A 20,925-nucleotide genomic window follows, 5' to 3' on the forward strand; every position below is an offset into this window, starting at 1 on the left:
ATTGAAAAAAGATCCAGGAATTCCAATTTCATTGATGCACTGTGACTTTTTAAAAGAATTACAGAATTATACTGCTCCTAAAGGTTGGTGAACACAAAAATTGGCTATGGAGGGAGGATGTGGGGACACTTTGGGAAACTGTCCCCAAAATGACCCCCCCAAAAATATTTTGGGGGCACTTCCCAAAATGAAGCATTAAACATGTAGCCCTATATCACCAGTTTAAACTGACCAGGATATTTTATCTACAGCTCTGAAGCAACCAGATTGCCCCCCAGTGTGCTTCTTTAGCAATCACTAGAGTTTGGAAATAATTCAAAACTTTTTATTCACAGTATCAGTTAAAGCAGAAATTCTGCCTTCTTCAAAAATTCCCTTCCTTTCTTCTAAGCACATGTTTGGCTCATTTCTTTTTTGCCTATTTTCAGAGACCACTCTCTTAGTTTTAGTTTAGGCAGATGATAAAATCAGAACCAATTATTCTCGGGGCACCTGGATGGCTCAGTAGGTTAAGGGGCCACCTTTGGTGCAGGTCAAGATCCAGGAGTCCCAGGATCAAGCCCTGCATCAGGTTCCCTGCTCAGTGGGGAGTCTGCTTCTCCTCCTGCCCCTCACCCTGTTCTTGGGCTCACGTACTCACTCTCTAATAAATAAGCTCTTTTAAAAAAAGAACCAATTATTCTCAATCTTTAGTGTGCATGAGCTTCACAAGAAAGCTGATTCAGAATGTAGATTCCTGGAAAGATTCAGATCACAAAGGAGGATCAAGGAATCTATGTTTTGTAGCAAGGGCCCCAAGGGGTTTTGACGCAGGGGGTCCCAGAACTTCCATTTTGAGAGACACTGGTCTAGACCACATTCTCCGGGAAGGAGGGAGGGACTCTGACCTGTTTGCTGCCATAGTAGTGCCAAAGGAAATGCTGGTGCACGTAAGCAATAAATAGTTGTCAAATCACTTGTTCAATCATGCTTTAAATTTCTATAGCATTTGACGTTCACAAACCATTCTAGATGCTTAATCTGATAATCCCCAAATCTTTAAATCCAAATCTGGCCTCCCTCTAAAGCTCAGATTTCATCTTTAAACAGCTCTGTTGGACATTTTATTGGGTATTTCAGATATCTGAATATTTCTAAACTTTTAATTCATTGTTTTTTCTGGCAAAGCCACTTTTTCCAGCTTCCATTTCTTTCAACCATGCCATTATTTTCTAAGTTATCTTTGTGTTTTCTCCTCCCTCACTCCCACATGCTAAATTCAGTTGATTTTTTCCCCCCAATACTTCCTCTTTGCCCTAAGAGCTCATTTCTATTTCTGCTGCAGCAGCCCTACTGTAGGTCTCTATCAGTTTGATCCTGAACTATTAGAATGGAATCCTAACTGCTCCTCCCCTAATTACCAGGTCAATTGCTAGGTCCCAGTTTCTAAAATATACTCTCTACCATATTACTCCTTTAAACAAAACCCATAATATTATCTAGAGTCTCTGAAGAATATAGGGCCCTTTTGGCTCCTTTGGCTGGCACCCCAAGCACTCCACTGTGGCATGCTCACTTACCATTTCAGCCTCACTGCCCGCTATCCCCAAGTGGAACCCTGTACTCCCTCTAAACTTCCCTCTGCATGTGCCTGACTTATTTACAAGTTTTGAACAGCTGCTCCATTCCATTACTCCCGTCGTTAGTGTAGAAGGGAATCAGGACCCTAATTTTGGATTTTTTCTTTCCAAGTAGGCTAAAGTCTCCATTGGCTGGAAGAAAGTTATAAAACAAGGATATAAGTAAGACCATGATATTTTGATGGCTCTTGAATCCCTTTCTCTTTCACTCTTCCCAACTTATTTTCTAATCCTCATTGTCTTTGCATGAGTTCACTGTTTTCACATTGGTATGACAAACAGAAGAGGTGGTTGGGGGATTTCTCCAGAAACCTACCTGCAATGGGCGGGCTCACCAGGTATGGCACTGCATGAAGGAAGTATACCACACCGAGCGCTGAGGACAAAGAAGTGGTCCCCACTATTTCTGCAGTCACTACAGGGATCAGAGTCACGTAGGCACCATCAAAGTAGCCAAAGGTACAAGAGAAAGGCACGAGCAGGGGAAAGCTCTGAAGCATTGGGAGGCAGAGATAGCAGAGCCCATCTAGTCCCACGGCAAAGAGGTAGCAGACATACCGGTAATTCTTCAGGCACCTGTGGATTTGAAGATCAAGAATGAGGGTAGTATGCACGGGTTCTATCTGAGAGCTTTAGAACCATACCCCCCGCCCCCAGCAATAAGCATCGATGTTACTTATAGAGAAGGCTTCCCATGGTTATCTATGTTGTCTGCCTATCGTTCTTCTGGTATATGGAGACACAGAATGCATCTTCCCAGGAAACGTGGTATGGCAGAAAGTAGCATACGCTCTGAAGTTAGAAAGATGGGAATTTTGAATCCAGCTCTATACCTCCTAATGGCTCACCTCTAATCTCAATTTCTTTAGCTATAAAATGGGACTGTTACCAATCTTGTTAGGGTTACCCTATGGATAGTTCTAAAATAACAGGTACAGTATCAGGAAGCTAACATTTCCTAGTAGCCTATCCTACTAGATGTTTTCAGATAGGACATCCACTGGTATCTGGTGCATCATATATGCTCAAAAACCCAGCATAGGGGCACCTGGGCTCCTAGGTGGCTCAGTCGGTCAAGCGTCTGCCTTTGGCTCAGGTCATGATCCCAGGGTCCTGGGATCAAGCCCTGCATCGGGAGCTTCTCCCTCTTCCTCTGCCCCTGCTTGTTTTCTCTCTCTCACTGTGTCTCTCTGAATAAATAAAATATTTTAAAAACCCCAGCATATAAAAGGGAAAAGCTAGCATATGAAGACATTAAAATGCTTTACCAGAGACTATGAAGGTCTTGTACGAGGACCAAGTCTTATTTCGAGCCCTCCCCAGTGGTACTTCCATTCCACTTTCCCTCTCTAGCTCCAAACTCATCATTGTTACCAAATGGCATTGATACCATCATTATTACAAAGACTCAGTATAATATCAGCACCAGCAGTTTATGCTTTACAAACAGTTTTCAACCTACCATCTCACAAAATGCTAAGGGTTAATAGAAAAATATTGCACTGGCCTGTTTTGCCGATGAAGACCCTTAAGGATCTGAGGGTTAGTGATTTTCCCTAGCTCACAGGGGTAATAAGGGCGCAGAGTCAGCGCAAGAACTTAGGTCTCACGTATCTCTGACTTCATACTCCTCTATCAAACCTACACCGGGCTACTTCTTTGTTGAGTTGATTGTCCAGGCATATGCCCCTGCTCTCTGCTCTTTTCCTTACCCACTACATTTTTGGAGTTAATTTTAAATATTCATAGCCCTAGAGAACGGCAGTGGAGTCCTGGTTAATTACCAAAGACATAACACAGGATCATTGCTCTCCCACTTCATAGCTCAAGTGTGAAGAGTCCGTTTAGGAGAAGAGGAGGACCTTGCTCTCTTCAATCCTAGCAGATAAGCATTAGCTGAAGAAACCACTTAGTGGATTTCTGACAACTGTGATTCCCAAACTTAAAATTACAATGAAGTATTTGCTCTTTGAATTGTCAAACACAAATATGTGCCTAGAGATCATGCATGATTATTGCCCCTGGTCTTCCTGCCTGGACTGAATTCTGCTCCATTGCCAGCCAGCCTCTGGGGTCATTAAAAAATAACTAAAACCACAACACCCAGCCTGAGGACTGACTTGACTTGGGATGAAATTAAATCTGTCACCAGAACTTGTAGTTACTACAGGTTTTGGCCACTTAGACTTATCCACTCTCCCAAACCATCTAGAACAGCGGTTGGTCAACTATGGCCAAATCCACCCCACCACCTGGTTTTTGCACTCTCTATGAACTAAGAATGGTTTTCTAATTTTGAGTGGGCTGGAAAAAAATAAAAAGAACACGATTATTTTGATAGGTAAAAATTATATGAGAAATTAAAATTTCAGTATCCAGGGGCACCTGGGAGGCTCAGCGGGTTAAGCCTCTGCCTTTGGCTCAGGTCATGATCTCAGGATCCTGGGATCAAGCCCCATATCAGGTTCCCTGCTGAGCAGAGAGCCTGCTTCCCCTGTTCTCTCTCTGCCTGCCTCTCTGCCTACTTGTGATCTCTGTCTGTCAAATAAATAAATAAAATCTTTAAAAAAGATTATTTAAAAATTTCAGTATCCATAAGTAAAATCCTACTGGTACACCATCACTTGCATTTGTCTGTATAGGGTCTATAGCTGGTTTGTGCTATGACAGCAGAGTTGAATAACTGTGATCACATGACCCACAGAGCCAAAAATGTTTACTCTCTAGCCCTTTACAGAAAATGTTTGCCGACCTCTCACTGGAAGAACAAGCAAGGGAGTTGCTTTCAGATATGGAAAACTTCCCCCTGGTAGGGAACCAGCTGTGGTCTCAAAGGATTTTACCTTCTGTCAGTTAGCCATCCGAATGTGATATTGCCAACAATGTCAATCACCCCGAGTATGGACATAAGGAAAGCAGCTTGCTGGTGACTCACTCCAACACTCACAGCGTAAGGTACCAAGTACACAAAGAGAGGACTGCAGCCATAAGCCATAAAGAGAACAGAGATGGCTAACACGACAAAGTCTGACATCAGTAAAAAACTGTATTCCTGCTGCAAAGAGCAACAGAGGCAGGTCTGCACCCATTTTTTAGTCAAAGTGGAACAGGGAGCCACTCGCTTGAAGTCTTGTTTCTGAGTTCTACTGATGGGGTTCCGCTCTGGAGTCGTCTGGTCCTCTTTCAGGGTGATGGGCCGCATCAAGGCACCGCAAACACAGAGATTCAGAACGAAGCCCCCAAGGATGAGTAAGGCTCCCCGCCAGGAAAACTGTTCGATAAGGAGCTGAACCACCGGGGCCAGAACGAAGGTGCCGATGCCGCTTCCGGACATGGCGATCCCGTAAGCCAGGGCTTTCCGTCTGCTGAAATACTTGTCGACCATGGCAATCGCTGGAGAGTAACAGAGTGCAAATCCAAGACCTAAGGATGGAGAGAAGTCCATGAGTGCTGGCATGCCATGAACAGCCAATGAAAGAAAACATTTCAGAATAAATTTATTTGGATGAAGGAGAATCTGGCCTTCTGTCAAACCCTCTGAAAACTATTTTCTACACCAAGCTGCAGGAGAGTCTCCCCCAACAGTCATCCACAGTTGGGAAAATACAGCATATATATGACTTTCTTCTTGGGAAGAAACCCTCAAGGGATATGGCTTCTTAAAATGCAATGAAGAACTTTAAAACTGTCATACAAACTGAATTTGAATTAACTAGAAAATCAGGATACTGCTGACATAGAGAAACTTATTCTCCCCATCAACGAATCTTTTTATCTTAAATTATCCAGAGAATTAACTCAGCTTCTCACGGCCTATGAAAACACAACTCTGATCATCAGGACCTCTCTGGAATTTGGGTTTCAACAGCATATACGGCCCCGTGAAATTCCAGGGTAATTTCACATGATTGGGAAACGTCATGCCAGCTTTATACACGGACTTTGCATATAGACAGAGTAATTTGAAAATAGTCCTTAAGGTCAGCGGAAAGCCTCTGAAAGGTTTTCAGCTTCAATTCCTTTTAAGTCAAGAAATTCGAAAAGGGAGTAAACCCTGGGAATTCATGGCATCCAAATAGAAAAACAGAACCACCGTCAGCTCCCTTTTCCATCCGTACTGCAGGGTGACCAATGATCCTGGTTTGCCGGGACTGGTAGGTTTCCTGGAGATGAGGTTTTCAGTGCTACGACCAGGGCCCTCCTTGATAAACTGAGATGCCTGGACACCCTAGCAGCCGGGCCCTTTAGACACATTTTCTTAGCCGACAGAGCCAGATTTATAAAATCACTATGAGATTATGGCTTTTATTGGCCAGATCACGCTACCTGATATGGCAAGGTGCGCAGACTGTGAGTTAGTGCTAACCCACGTCGCTCTGAGTGATGGGGCATATTGCCACTCCGGTGCCACCAACCGATCCCACCTTGATGCCAAGCAGTCCCCTTAGCATCTGATTTATGGATGCACATGGGTTTCTTTTCTTCCTGCAGGGTTCATTGTAATTCTCTAAAGTGTACTTCCATGACATTGAGAGAACCTCCCATTTACTGGACAGTGTGATCTTCACTATAAAGCAGGGCTGACTCAGGTCGACCACAGGTAGTATATTTAGTTCTTGGCAAAGATGCTGGGAGAGCGGTCACTGCTGAAAATGTATGTTGCCCTGGCTAATCTCTCTTTGCTTCTGAGTACAGAATCTCACCATGCTCTGCTGCCCAAGGGGAAGCCAGCATTTACTTCTATCATGCGGCCGGTACATTTTCATTATAGCAGTACAATCAGCTGGATTTCCAGCTCTTTTAACTGCTAGGTTAGGTAAGCATAAACTAGGTCAGCTAAACGGTGCATCTAGCAAGATGAATATTTTATGAATTATGGTTCTGTGGATGTGCTTAACAAAAATTGAATGGGGGTGGGGCGAGACAAGGGGTACCAAGTGCCCTTACCTGTCAGAACTCCCAGAGTGAGGTAGAGATGCTTCAGATTGGTGGCGAATGAGCCCAGGATGAGACCAGTAGAGGCCAGCAAGCCACCCAGCATGATTCCCACTTGGCAGGATAAGTGGTTACTGACAACACTCCCAAGCGGCGCTTCAAAAGCAATAATAAATGGGTTTAACAGAAGGGCCTTGAAGGCACTGCGAGAAGACTGTGGTGTTGCATCGGCAAAGCCGAGAATGATGGGCCTTTACAGTATCAAGCCCGCCCTGCTCATTCTATGGATTTGGTCACTGAGGAGAGAGGAAACGACTTGCCCATAGTCACACAGAGAACAGGTAGCAAAGCTGGAATTAGGACAGGGTCTGCTGACTTGCTTTTCAGTGCCCCCTCACTTCATTCTTTTACCATTATAATCCCAGGGCTCTGGGGTGCTTTTTGAACAGTGAATCAGCTCCTTATTTCAATTAGTTATCACCTGGACTGGGATGTACCTTGTATGTTTTATATGATTTTGATCATGCACCAATAGCAATAATTACGGCAGTCAGCTGGCAGGGAAGGAAAGCAGACACCGTGGCCGGCAGTGCTAGGCAGGAAAGGCCAGGGAAAGAGACCACAGACACATTTCACAATCTGGTACTGTTTTTAGGCTTTAGGAAACTCTGTGGATGAGAAATCAAATGCTTCACATCCATGGTGATATTTTGGTTGGCCTCCCTCTTCTTTGTAGAGGTTTAACAATGTGTCAGAACTGTGCCAACTGCCAGGTTTATAGAATATTAATTAAAGCTGGAACAGACTGCAGAGAAATAGAAGTTGAGGGGAATATGACATGTCCAAGATCGCCAAGAAGCACTGCTTGGGGCACCTGACACCAAGGGCAGGGTTTTTTCACCCTCTTACTCTGTCTCTTTGGGCCTTCTAGACTGACGGCAAGGGAGGTCGGTGGAGGGGCAGCACGCAAATTCTTTCTGTGGGACAAGCTGGTACCAGTGTTCTTACTAACAAGATCAGAAGAGCAAGCTCTCTGGGTATTTGGGGAGTATAATTTGGTATTGGTCAAGCTGAAACCGGAGCCTGACTCCAATGTACATGACAGAACCAGTCATCAGCCTGATGTCTCCTGTCTAGTTAACACAGTTGCTGGCTGTAGATAGAACCTCTGGAAGACAGGAAGGAGTGACCCTCCTGAGACTGTATCTAAGTCTACCAGAAAGTGACCAAATTTAGACCAAACTCGATGAAAAATGTTTACTTCCCTGTTTATCCTAGGGCAAACCGCCTCACCCACCAGGGAGTGCCCTATACTTGACTCCACAGTCTTTGTCCATGTCCTGAAACTTCACCAATGTTGTACGGTGAGCAGGTGTGTACAACAGGTCGGACGGCTTGCATGGCCTCAAGCCCTTGAATTTAAAAATGCTGCATCTAACACGACCCTGCTTGATCACATAGTCACTGTGATGGTGTTGGTCACTGAAGGTCATTTATTCCTCTTCTGGGGATTATAAATATTCTCCAAAGGATAGTGGTGAGGGAAATGAGTCACCTGTATCCTCTGAGAAAGATAAACATGGCTCACTTGGCATATTCATATAAAGGCTGTGACTAATAACATGACCCTGAAAACAAAGGGACTGTCTGATTTTAAAAAAAAAACAGGCTAGAAAATACAAAGATATTATTTTTTGATCTCTTAAGACCTTCCAGTGTTATCAGTAGCCAGAGCCAACTTAGCCTTCTCATGAAACTTTTTAGTCCTAGAATTGTTCCCAAATTCCTCCCAACAAAGGAAATACATTTCTGTACGATTCAACTGATTCCTGTGTATGTACATTTTTTCCTAAAAAAATAAGTATGAATCAGTACCTAGAATGGAATCAGTTGATGTTATTTGTGAGTTATTAAATAACATAGTATTTCTCTTTTGCCACCATGACATGGCCTGAAGATTAACAGTAGTTTTTTCTTTTTTAAAACTAAGGATTCATTTAAATGAAATGTTTAGGGGCGCCTAGGTGGTTCAGTGGGTTAAGCCTTTGCCTTTGGCTCAGGTCATGATCTCAGGGTCCTGCGATCAAGACCCGCATCGGGCTCTCTGCTTAGCGGGAAGCCTGTTTCCCCCTCCCCCTCTGCCTGCCACTCTACTTGTGATCCCTCTCTCTCTGTCAAATAAAGAAGTAAATGAAATTAAAATAAATAAATAAATAAATGAAACGTTTAAATGAGCCTAGACTACAAATAGATCATTTCAACTTACCCAATTCAGACACTCTCTAAGACATTAACATAACAACTTTGGTTTAAAATGTTCAAAAAGAAAAATCTCAAGGTTAGTTCTCCTCTATCATACTGGTGGATTGAGAGAGTCCATGAGTTCTGAGAATACTCCATAGACCCTATTTGTACCCTTGGGGGTCTCTTGAATGAAATTTTAACCATGATGAGTACACTTCTCTCATGACTTCACCATCCTATCCTTCCCACATACTTTCCTAAGAATAAATGTTTATGCATGAAAAATGAAATCCACTAGCCAAATTATGAATCTCTGGGAAGGAAACAGAATGAAAATAAGACTTGAGCTGTGATGCACATATTGTTGGCCCTCATTTAAGGAGACGGCATAGAAATGGCTCACAGTGCTATCCGATGGCTGTTTACATGACTGGAGAACGAGGGGACCATAGCATTTAGAAGAGAGAAGCCAAACATATATTGTATGCTTAACTGCTTCCCAAATCAGGAGGAGTCCTGTGATGCCCAGCATCCTATCTCATTACAGGAGAACCAAATAATATGTGTCTTTTTGAGAATATTAACTGCCTGTTTCATCTACCATCAGCCAAGACCATTAATTCCAAGAGCATGTCTGGTTGGGTTTGGCTGAAAGTAGGATCGGTCTTCTCTTTTTGTATAGTCTTAGCCAATTTTTAGCAAACCCTTCCTACTCAGAAAAGAATGGGTAAGCAAAAGCAGTAGAAGGTCACTGTCAGGTACAGTTCAAAAGTCACCAGTCTATCCCTGGCAAGTGATACTCACCACAGAGCATGGTCACGCAATCTATAATGGAATGGATCCAAGCCGTTTGGGCGTAATCCTGAGTGAAGTATGTCTGGAACTCCACAAAAAAAATCGAAATACATCTGAAAAAAACAATGCAAGGATTTTATAGAAAAAAAGGTGAATGAACATGGATCTAAACCACAGCTTCAAGCTCTGTGTCCGCTGTTTGAATCTCCGTAAGCTTTAATGGTTTTCGGTGGTACATTGCTGGACAACTGTAGGTGGGAAGTCAAAGCTATTGGACCATCTAAAGGATAAGACAAACGAACCTATTTGCCCATCAAAAGGGGACCAGCCAAATAAATTTAAACTTATCAATAAAATGAAATATTTTTAGGTGTTAGGATGATTTGGTGTGTATTTATTGATCTCAGAATAAATTCACAGGGCAGTCTTAAGTAAAAAAGTAAGTTACAAAGTAGCTTATATAATAAGGCTTATTTTGGTTAAAAAACAAATGAACGTAGTTCATATAAATAGAAAAAGGCCAAAGCATGTAAGACAAAAAAGTACTCAGTCACTATATGTGAATGGTGAGATTATAAATGACCACTCTAGAGAGAGACAGACATATAGAGGCAGAGAAACTTTATGTTGAAAAATGGTTAATTACTTAGGATAAAAAGACATAAGCAATTCAGGAGCGATAGTTTGCACCACTGTACAACTTGAAATGAATGTTCTACAGATCAGCAAGTTTCCTAACTCAGGGCAGGAGTTCTCAGTACTCAGCGACAGCAAGGGTGAATCCGGCCTTGATGGGAATGAGATAGGAAGTGATCAGTCTCTTGGAAGAGGACTACAGTCTAACTCACCAGGCCTCAGCAGCCCACGGCAACCTGCCACTCCACTCTTCCTCCCCTCTCCAGCTGCTGTTGGGTGTGAAGGTGGGTGATGGGGAAAAAGAAGAAGGAAGAGAATCAGGTATAACCAGGACAGCTGTGTTAGGCAGGTCCGGCTTTACCAGTGGGCCTCCTCTGCAAAGGCCCAGGATCTGGTACCCAGAAGCACAGAACTTAAAATTCCTAACAATTTTATCTTCGAATTTGTGTTTTGTAAGCAAGGTCCAAAAGAACAACGGGGCATGCATATGACCAGAGGAGATACACACACAATGTGTGTTTGCGATTCTTTACCTTGCCGTCGACACATGTATTACTAGAGACACAAACTCTGGAAGTCTCACATGTTGGAGTTCGGTGAGACTCAGAGCGAGCACAGGGTAAGTTAAGCTATGACTGAGGAAGTGTGGGGGTAGAGAGGCCATGCTTTTTTCAAACCAAAACTGCTTCAAATGCAGAAAGAAGGCAATGGTATTCTAAGCAACACAAAGGACTGAGGGTTCGTGTATCCTTTCCTACTCAGGTTATGTTTGTATTTTACTAGCCAACCACTTACCCTGAAAATGATGGCACAGAGGAAAGGGGAAAGGGAGGGCTATCCACAATTCCTTTCCTTTTCCGTCTTTCCTTACTCACCAGTAAGCAGAAGACACAGAATGTTCATAGAAAGCGCGTACATCCACGTCATTGTGGATGGCAAGATTTCATTGTTTTTGATGGCTGAGTAATAGTCCATTATGTATACATGTGGATGGAGTTAGAATGTATTATGCTAAGTGAAATAAATCAGTCAGAGAAAGGCAAATACCATATAATTTCACTCATATGTGGAATTAAGAAACTAAGCAGATGAACATATGGGAGGGGTAAAACAAAAAAAAGAAAGAAAGAAAATAAAAAGAAAAAAGAGAGAGGGGAACCAACCATAAGAGACTCTTAATGACCCAGAGCAAACTGAGGATTGATGGAGGGATGCGGGTGGGGGATGGGCATTAAGGAGGGCACTTGTGATGACGAGCACAGGGTGTTGTAAGTGAAGGATCACTGAATTCTACTGAAACCAACATTGTACTGCATGTTAGTGAACTAGAATGTAAATAAAATTTTGAAAAAAAGAAAGAAAGAAAATTCATGCATCGAGAAGTGAAGTAAAAGCGCTTGAGTTTTTGCGCACGGCTTCCCCTGTTCTGGTGAAAATGAACTACATAGGCACGCACGAGCCCCAGAGGTCCCACACAGGAGTTAAATACTCACATTTGTGTTCAAAACGAGTATGGCAGGATATAAAGATGATTGGTAAGTTCATGCTAATAAGTTAATATTTCCATTTTTCTTTCTTAAAAACAGCTTGGAATAGCAAATTAAGAACTCCATGAAAAATTGAGGGAGACCAGTGAATTTCTACTTTCAACAGCCCTTATTTTCCTACCTTTTGAACAAAGGGGACTGCGTTTTCATTTTGCACTGGACCCTGCAGTTATGTTGTGGGTCCTGGGGATAGGAAAGCGAAAAGGGAAAAGGGACAGTATGGAGTGCTAAGAACTACAACCCAAACCCTCCCAACCATTCTCCCAGAACCCACATGTGCCTTGGGTACATTTTGAAATCAATGGTCAGAGTTACCCTGATGCTTCAGACTTTTTTTTTTTTAATATTTTATTTACTTATTTGACAGACAGAGATCACAAGAAGGCAGAGAGGCAGACCGAGAGAGAGAGGAGGAAGCAGGCTCCCTGCTGAGCAGAGAGCCCGATGCGGGGCTTGATCCCAGGACCCTGGGATCATGACCTGGGCTGAAGGCAGAGGTTTTAACTCACTGAGCCACCCAGGCACCCCTGCTTCAGACTTTTTAACATGACTTCTGAGACCTTGCATGAGCTGGCTCTTCTTAGTGTTTCCCCCAGCTCCCCGCCACTATGCATTCTTCACTTCAGTGGGACCCAAGGTTTTCCATGACTTTCAACACACCGCCCGTACTCTTTCACACCTTTGAGCATCGAAGATTTGTCTTCTTTTCTAGGATGCTCTCGGCTTCCCTCATTCCTTTAGTCTCAAGATAACTGTCAGCTCCTCCAGGAAGTCTTCCCTGACTACCCGAGTCTGGGTTTGATGGCTCTCTTACATGTTTACATGACATGCAGGGCACTTCCCACATGACGGGCAGATGGCAATTCCCTTCGCATGCGTTTGCATTCTCCACTAGACTGTTGTTCTGTGTCAGCAAAGGCCCTCACTCTGTCTTATCTTGCATTTAATCCCAAATACCCAGTATACCACCTTTCGTGTACTGGGGTGCTCATTAATTATTGTTCAAGGTTCAAGGTATTGAGGGAAGGAAAGAAAGAAGGATTAGCATTGGTAAAGAAGTGACTGGAAGGTGAGGAAGTAAAAAGGTTGAGTAGAAACTTCAAGGACATACATGAGGAAACAGGAGGAGGAAGCCTGGCTGCTGGCTGTTCAGGCAAGGGTAGCGAGATAAGGTGGAGTAGAGAGGTGAAGAACTGAAGTTCATAAGCTGACGGACAAATGAGTAGGAGGGAAATACACAAGGTGGAGAGGCAGCAGCCTAAGAAAAAAGAGTCCCAGATGGCGATGACATTTTGGGATTGTAAATCATCGTCTCTTCTCATCACTAAATCGTTCTGACGGATTTAATATTTGTGTGACTATGTTTGTCTCGTGACTTTCTTGTTTTATTGCTGTTTTGTTTTCTGCTTAAAGGTTTTCCTAACTGACTTGGCTAGTCATATCGGTCAAACTCTAGGTATGTAAAATTCAAAAATAACCCCTGAGATTCTTATCTAAACATGGGAGCCGGTCTGCTCGAGGTGAAATTTAATAACCACAAACATGCTCCGATTGACCGTGACTTTCATAAAATACAGGAATAATACTGCATCACTGCTTATTTGTTCTCAAAAGGGAAAAGAACTTTTGAAATGGTAAAGGTTCAGGATTTATAGCTTCTAAACATAGGCGCGGCCTTAAAGAAAACAAATGTTATCAGGAGAATGTGGGCTTCTCATTCCAGAAATAATTTTTACTGTCCTTTGGAAAATGTGTGCATCTGACATGTCAGGAAAGCTGGGCCCTCATCTCTGATTCTCATACGGAGTAACTGAGAATTTTGATAATGCTTCTTCATCTTTCAGGGTCTCATGTTCCTCATCTAGGACATAAGCAGTTTGATAAACATAACTGGGTCAGCCATAATGCATTAGATCATGCTGCAGTTGCAAAAAAAACTCCTAACATCCTGCAGGGGTTGACAGGCTCTATTCCTAAGAATGAGGAACAAAATATCGGGACACCTCTGTGGCTCAGTTGGTTAAGCACCTGCCTTCAGTGCAGGTCATGATCCCAGGGTCCTGGGTTCAAGCTCCATGTCTGGCTCCCTGCTCAGCAAGAAACCTGCTCCTCCCTCTCCCCCTTCCCTTCCCCAGCTTGGGCTCCCTCTCTTGCTCACTCTCTCTCTCTCTTTCAAATAAATAAATAAATAAATAAAATCTTAAAAACAACAACAGCAACAACAACAACAACAAAATATCACCCAAGTGTCATCTAGTATTCTCAAAAATACTTTCTCTCAAGGGGCCAACATGCCTACTGTTTCTACCTTGCTACTCTGCTAGAGAATTCTTCTTTGGCCTCTGAAGAGCTAGATGCTGAGAACATTTGGTAACTGGTCAAGACTTTCTTCTGGTTGACGGAGTTGTGCACTGCATCAAAGGCAGAAGTGATCCACTGGACAGTGTAGCCTAGTAGTTAAAAGAATTACTACTCACTAACCATATGACTTTGTTTTATTTTTTGTTTTTGCAGCTCCTTAAAATTTTTTATTAAAGTAAATGTGTATTATTTGTACAGTTTTCTTCTGATTTTTATTTATATTTTAGTTAACATACAGTGAAATGTTGGTTTCAGGATAACTGTGTAACTTTGGACATACCCAATCTCTCTGTTGTTCCAAGGACTAAACGAATTAATGAATGAAGGGTGCCTGGAACAACATTAACCAGCACAGAGCAAGCATTCCGCTAACATTAGCTATTACTTACAGGAATTCAGCTGTTGTTAGAAGAGCTCCCAATCCCACAAGACTGTAGACATCTATTGCAACTAAGTTAATTTGCATCCAGAAGAGGTTGAGAGAAAAATAGGTCTTACAGCTGGATGCTTTCTTTGAACATTTAAATCAACTATTGCTTTTTCAAGTCAACTCTAATTCAAGTTGTCCATTTACAAATAGAACATCATGTAATTTCACAATGAAATATGATTCTTAAAATAGAGAATGTATTTGCTAATAAGATATCTTGAAGAAAAAAACAAGTAGCCAACACACATTGACAGAGACAGAAAATAAATAAGAAGGATAGCTTTACTAGCCTGGACAACTTTAAGCTTTATGTAAATTTCACGTGTAAGGCCTTGTCATCAGTTACAAGGCAAGAGCTGAAATACGATTTTAAAGTGTCCTGGGTCATAATAGTAGCAGTGTTTGTAAAGCAAAAGCCAGGGAACAATACAAAAGTCCTTCAAAGGGCACCTGGGTGGCTCAGTGGGTTAAGCCCTCTGCCTTCGGCTCAGGTCATGGTCCCGGGATCCTGGGATCGAGCCCCACATCGGAGTCTCTCTCTGATCAGTGGGGAGCCTGCTTCCTCCTCTCTCTCTCTACCTGCCTCTCTGCCTACTTGTGATCTCTCTCTGTCAAATAAATAAATAAAATCTTTTTTAAAAAAGTCCTTCAAAAATGTGTAAAATAAATTATGCTCACATCCTTGTGATGGAATTTTAAGCAGTTATTTTTCAGCGAGTGAGAACCATATGTGCTGATATGGAGATGTTTCCAAGAGGTACTGTTAATCAAGGAAAAACAAAGTTCAAAACAGTGTGTATAATATGAAAAGAATATGCTTTATATACGGATACAAGTTCTAAAATTTTTTTTGGAAAGGTCTGAAGAAAATATCAACAAGGTTAACTTTTGGGAAGTGAAACTGGCATTCAGGAGGTGAGGAGAAAAAGACTATTTTATGCATCTCTGAATTCAAATTTTTAGCATCTGGATGTATGGCTTAATTTTGTTTTTGTTTTTTAAGTTTTATTCATTAAGGAGTGCCTGGGTGGTTCAGTTGGTTAAGCATCCTGGGCTCGAGTCCCTGTGGAAGGCTCCCTGCTCCTCGGGGAGCCTGCTTCTCCCTCTGCCTGCCGCATCCCCTGCTTGTGTTTGCAGTTGTGTCAAATAAATAAATAAAATCTTAAAAAAACAGATTTATTTTAGAAAGAGAGAGAGAGAGAAAAAAAAGAGCCAGGGGAGGAGCAGAGAGGGAGGGAGAGGGACAAGCAGACTCCCCACTGAGCTTGCAGCCTTATTCAATTGCAGGACCCTGGAATCATGACTTGAGCCAAAGGCAGTTGCTTAATCTACTGAGCCACCCAAGTTTCATCCCTCTCTGTATGGTTTAATTTTTAGGTATACAGTTTAAATAGGAAAAAAAAAAAAAAGACTTAATTGCACAACAGGCACTGATCTTCTGCACTGACAAACCACCCTTGTGGCTGCTTTCCTTGGCTGGATCTCCGGTCCTCTTGGCTGCTGTGTGTTCATGACATCGAGTTCCAATGCTGGCTGTGTCTTCACATTTTTCTCCTCTGAGCTTAATTCGGCTCAGCTATGCCCCTCGAAGCCTCCCCTATTAACCTCTGATAATAGATCTTCACCACTAGCCACAACCCCCTTCTGGCTAAACCCTTAACGGTTCAGGAAGGAGGGCTGCCCACCGTGATCACAAAGTGAGTAGCAGATGAAGGGCACAGACCTGATTCAGCTGGAAACCTCTTTCTTGTTTCATTCCTTCCTGGCCAAATGCTACCCATTTTTCAAGACTCTGGGGATGACTTCCCTAGAAATCCTGCCCTGAACTGCTATGTCAGAACAAACCCCTCTCTCACCCGTGCTATTCTACAGTCTGTTTTTACCTGATGGATATTTCGCACGTTTTGATTTGTATTTTCAGTTATTTGTGCCTGAGCCTACCAGGGTCGTGTTCCAACATCTCTGTGTGTTTGGAAGTGCCTAGATAGATCCTTGTCCTCAGTGAATGCATAGTTATATATTAGTGGACCTGATTTCATTAAATTGAAGTTGAAAACTTAAGGGTACAACCTGAAAGAAATATGCAAGACTTTCGGCCCTTGGTGACAGTCATGGGTTCTGCTGGCATTTCTACTGTGACTGAGAAAGAACTGGGATTCAGTGTCCTGCCAAACAAGACCAGCCACACAAGATGTTAAATGAGCATTAAAGACCATCAATAAGTTAGTGTCCTTGCTGCAAGTCCTCAGTTTTCTACAGACCCCTACCCCAAGTTATGTCCATAGTTTCAGAGGACAACACTCAGAGAATTCAATGTCTCCCGGCCATGTAGTTGTTTGTACATGAAAGGGGGTGACCACTTTCGTGACTATTTAGCAACAGGACAGGGAGAGTGGAGAGCCTCTGTAAGAACTGTCCCCTGGCACCATGACTTCTCATCACTGACATGACAACACTATGGAGATGAGGAAGTAGCCTACCTTAAGGCAATGACACCATCACCAAGGAAATTAAAAACAAAAAACAAAAAACAAAAAAACCTATGTCTGGTAAGACTATGCTGTTCTAGAGAAGAAGGTCCTATGTTTGAGGGGACAGGAACTAGCCACAGAGCTTCCTCAAAGTGCCTACATCTTGGAGCAGAACAAAGATGGAGAGTGAAGCAAGGTCACTTCTTGCAATAAAAAGGCACCGAGAGAGGATGTGTGTGTGTGGATATATACATTAATGGAAGAACAAGCAGAAGTATGATGTGTATATGAGAAATAACAGGATAGGAAAACACCTAGGTTGTGTTGGAAGGAATCAATGGATTATGTGTGCACATGCAATGGCAAATACACAAGATAAGACATTAAAAAAAAATACTAGAAATCCAGTCCAGTTCTGTCCCAGCAGACAAAACTGTAGGTAAGTCACTTGTGCTCTTTGAGTACCAGTGTCCTAATCTTATGACAGCGGGGTAAGCCTAGTCTGCCTAAAGTGCATCATGAAGACTCAACGACCTGAAAGATATCAACCTGAGCCCTCCTTATAAAGCACTGAACTCACCTCTAGAACTTTCACATCATGGATATAATGGAGGCTTCCACATATATAAGAACCAAGACTTTCCTTTTTAACTCTATGACTCCTCATACCCAGAACCCAAGGTCCATGATACAGATGGAATAAAATCCAGACTCAACACCAATCACATTATTTTTTAAATGATACATAGTCAACCAACCTTTATTGTAGTAAAAACAAATAACCTGCTTCTTTCCTGCATTATATATTGTTATGGGGGGAACATCAATGCTTTCACTGAGGATGTCATCAAATAAAGTTTTTAGTGCAAATTACTTTGCTTCACTGCTAAAGGTGCATTTTCAAAGAAGAGCAACAAGGAGCTCTACTGGAATGAAAGCACACGTAGAGGAAAGAGCTAGCATATGCAGATGTCAAGCATGCACTTTCTCCAAATATAAACAAGATGAATGAGTCCCAATGTACACAAGCGTAACTTAAGCATATTCCACACTATGCTCTTGAATAAAAGAAAGAGGAGAAATGAACAAGCAAGAATGAGAGAAGACTGTACTTTTGCTGTAAAATGAAGAATTTAAATTCTAGGTTTTAAGCTTCTAACAGCTCAGTATCTGGAGAGTCAAGAGGTTTTCAAGGATTGTTTTGACCTTATGTATTTTTCTTTTCTGGGATGGTCTGCTTATGAAAACAAATGGCTGGAACAGCCATAACATTTAGTCTAAAAATGCCCTAACACTCCAGATTTCTGTGCCAGATATCATAGAAGACACGACTACCCAGGACTTGCAAGTGTCACAAAATCCCATTCCTTGCAAAGAAAAAGACATCTGAACAAAGAAATACACACACACACCCATGCATACACACAGATATTTTCACAATGACAGGTTCAGAAACAGAACAAAGCAGACTTAGAAAAAAAGACAAACCAGATCACCTCAATCCATGAAGAGGAGAATCCCACTTACCTGGTGACCGCCCGGGTGCAGATGGTAACAAGGAAACAGCCAGCCACGATCATCCAGCCCCAGCCTCCATCTGGAGGAGAGGTAGACTGAACTCTAGTTCCTTTGGCCATGACTTCGATTCTTTTTTCTTCTTTTTCGGGTTACTCTGATAGCCCAGTTATAATCCTGGAAGAGTTTTGCTGTCCAGTGACTTCCTATTGGCATTCAAGATTAGCATGGAATGCTACCTGGCACATAGGTTACTGGCCATCTAAAACCAAAAATCAGGATATATTTATTTCATTGTCATATCCAAAGGTTGATTTTTCACTTGACAAAAATGATCATTACTTTCGTGAAATACGATTATTTGTAACTATGAATGCTGGACTGAGGCAAAGACCATTAGTTGTCCTTGGTACCCGTTCTTCTTCTTTTTAATAAGAGATCCTCCCAAATTTTAGATAAATCCATGTCCACCCAGTTTGATACCCTATATCCTAGCTTCTCTTGAAGGTAGATGTGGAAACACAGTTTAATCTAAATAAAAGGGATGGAAGAAAAAGTGATGCACCATTTCTGGCTCAGGAGTTCAAAAGCAAAGGCACTTTCTCAGGACTTCCAGCACCCCCTTTCCCATAGACAAGCTTGGATGTGAGGGGTGAGACAGCTTCACCCACACAGACCAGGACTGCATCCTGCGGGCTGGCAGAGATACAGGGTAGAAGGAGCCCTGGTCCCCAGTGATGGTGGAGAAGGGCTGCCTCTTCAGCTCCGGACTTCACAGACCTCTGCACTGTTACACAACATACCAAAAAACTTCCATTTTGTGTGTGTGTGTCTCTGTATTTTGGAGTCTCTCTGTCACAACAGCTTAGACTATGTCCTACTTATGACACCAAATGACTCTGATAGTAACTTCTTTGGCATTTCTGACTAGCAATGCTATAATTTGTATTTATTTTTGTTTTTTAAATTTCTTCTTCAATGCTATCATTTCTAAGTGTGCAATGAAAGCAAGATGAGAATGACAAATAAATGAACCAGAATAGAGAGCCCAGTAGGAAGTACATAATAATTCAATATAGCTAAATAAGGTAGCAGAGATTGGTTGGGGGAAAAAAGGATTACTCAATATATCATGTCACAACTCTCCTTCTAGTTCTTAACCTTCCAGATAGGTCAGAGTTAAATGCAAAAAAATAAAAATGAAAAAATTTTTTTAAAAAAGCAAGCAAGCAAGCAAGCATTAAAAATCTAGGTGAAAATACAGGCAAACATTTATCTGATCTCTAGATAGGAGAAGGACTCCCTGAGATATTAAGTAATGAAACAAACTAAGGAAATTTTTGTTGATTTGTCTAAATTAAAATTTAACATTTCCACATATCACAGGATGTACTAAATAAAGCCAAATGATAAACCACAGACCTGCGAAAAAACCATTAGCAAGACATGGTTCAAAGAAGTAATATCTGCAACATTAACTCATTCAATTACCAGCACTTCCTGAGTGTCTACTAGGTGCCAGGCAGTATTTCAGGGCCCCTCCTATGGTCCCGCCTCTTGTTGTTCTTGACTATGTATAATCCTTCCCCTTGAGTGCAGGCAGGACCTGTGACTTGCTGCTAACCAGAGTAGGGCACAGGTGACAGGACATGAATCCCTTGATTATGTCATGTTATATAAGACTCAGTCTTGTTAAAAAACTTGCTCTCACTCTCCTGCAGCCTTGATGAACAAACTGCCATATTGCACATTGCCTGTGGAGGGGGCCATGTCAGGGGGGACTGTGGGCAGCCTGGGGGAGCCAAGGATAGCCTCCAGAAGAGAACAAAAAGCTAAAGTTCTCAATCCTACAACAAAAGGGAAACAAATTCTGCCACAACATCCCAAGTAGGAAGTAGATTTTTTTCTGGTGAGCCTCTGGTTGAGAACAGAGCTTGGCCGACATTTTGACCCCAGCCTGTGACACACAGAGCTGAGGAACTCGTTAAGCCGTCCTGGATTCTGGTCCCACAGAAACTGTGATATAAGGTGCTTCTTAAATTATTCTATAGCGTGTCAAGCAGGCTTCTGAAATACTGTTAGGGATGAATTGTTTGAGAGACAAAAATAAGGGTTCTGATAGATCCTCTTCCCACAGGATGGAGCAAATCACTCAGTTGTTGGTACAATTTGATTATGATCACCAGATGAAATCGAGGTGGTATTAATTCAAAGAAACATCATTTCAAATAAGACAAAGCATGCATTATTTGGAACACAGGCTCTGTACCACTTGGTAAATTATGGGCAAACCAAATGAATACATATTTTTTTACTCTAAAGCCAAAATTTCTTTTAAGAAGAAATTTCTTAATTTCTTAAATTTCTTAAAA

General features: G+C 42.1%; 1 protein-coding gene across 3 annotated transcripts in view; it reads right to left on the reverse strand.

Moving 5' to 3' along the window:
• The window catches only part of SLC16A12 (solute carrier family 16 member 12), a 63,780-nt gene that overhangs the window by 4,340 nt on the left and 38,515 nt on the right, over positions 1-20,925 (reverse strand). For 2 of the 3 annotated variants that reach the window (XM_044240073.1, XM_044240072.1), the window contains 5 exons: positions 18,566-18,815; positions 9,603-9,706; positions 6,567-6,710; positions 4,463-5,042; positions 1,936-2,195 (listed from right to left, as the gene is read on the reverse strand). In XM_044240073.1, the coding sequence (XP_044096008.1) occupies positions 1,936-2,195; positions 4,463-5,042; positions 6,567-6,710; positions 9,603-9,706; positions 18,566-18,675 (1,198 nt within the window). In that variant the 5' untranslated portion in view covers positions 18,676-18,815. The remainder of the gene's footprint in view (positions 1-1,935; positions 2,196-4,462; positions 5,043-6,566; positions 6,711-9,602; positions 9,707-18,565; positions 18,816-20,925) is intronic. The other variant, XM_044240074.1, reaches the window with a different exon arrangement.

This window comes from Neovison vison, chromosome 2, assembly GCF_020171115.1.
Source record: "Neovison vison isolate M4711 chromosome 2, ASM_NN_V1, whole genome shotgun sequence".
NCBI classification, from domain to species: Eukaryota; Metazoa; Chordata; class Mammalia; order Carnivora; family Mustelidae; genus Neogale; species Neogale vison.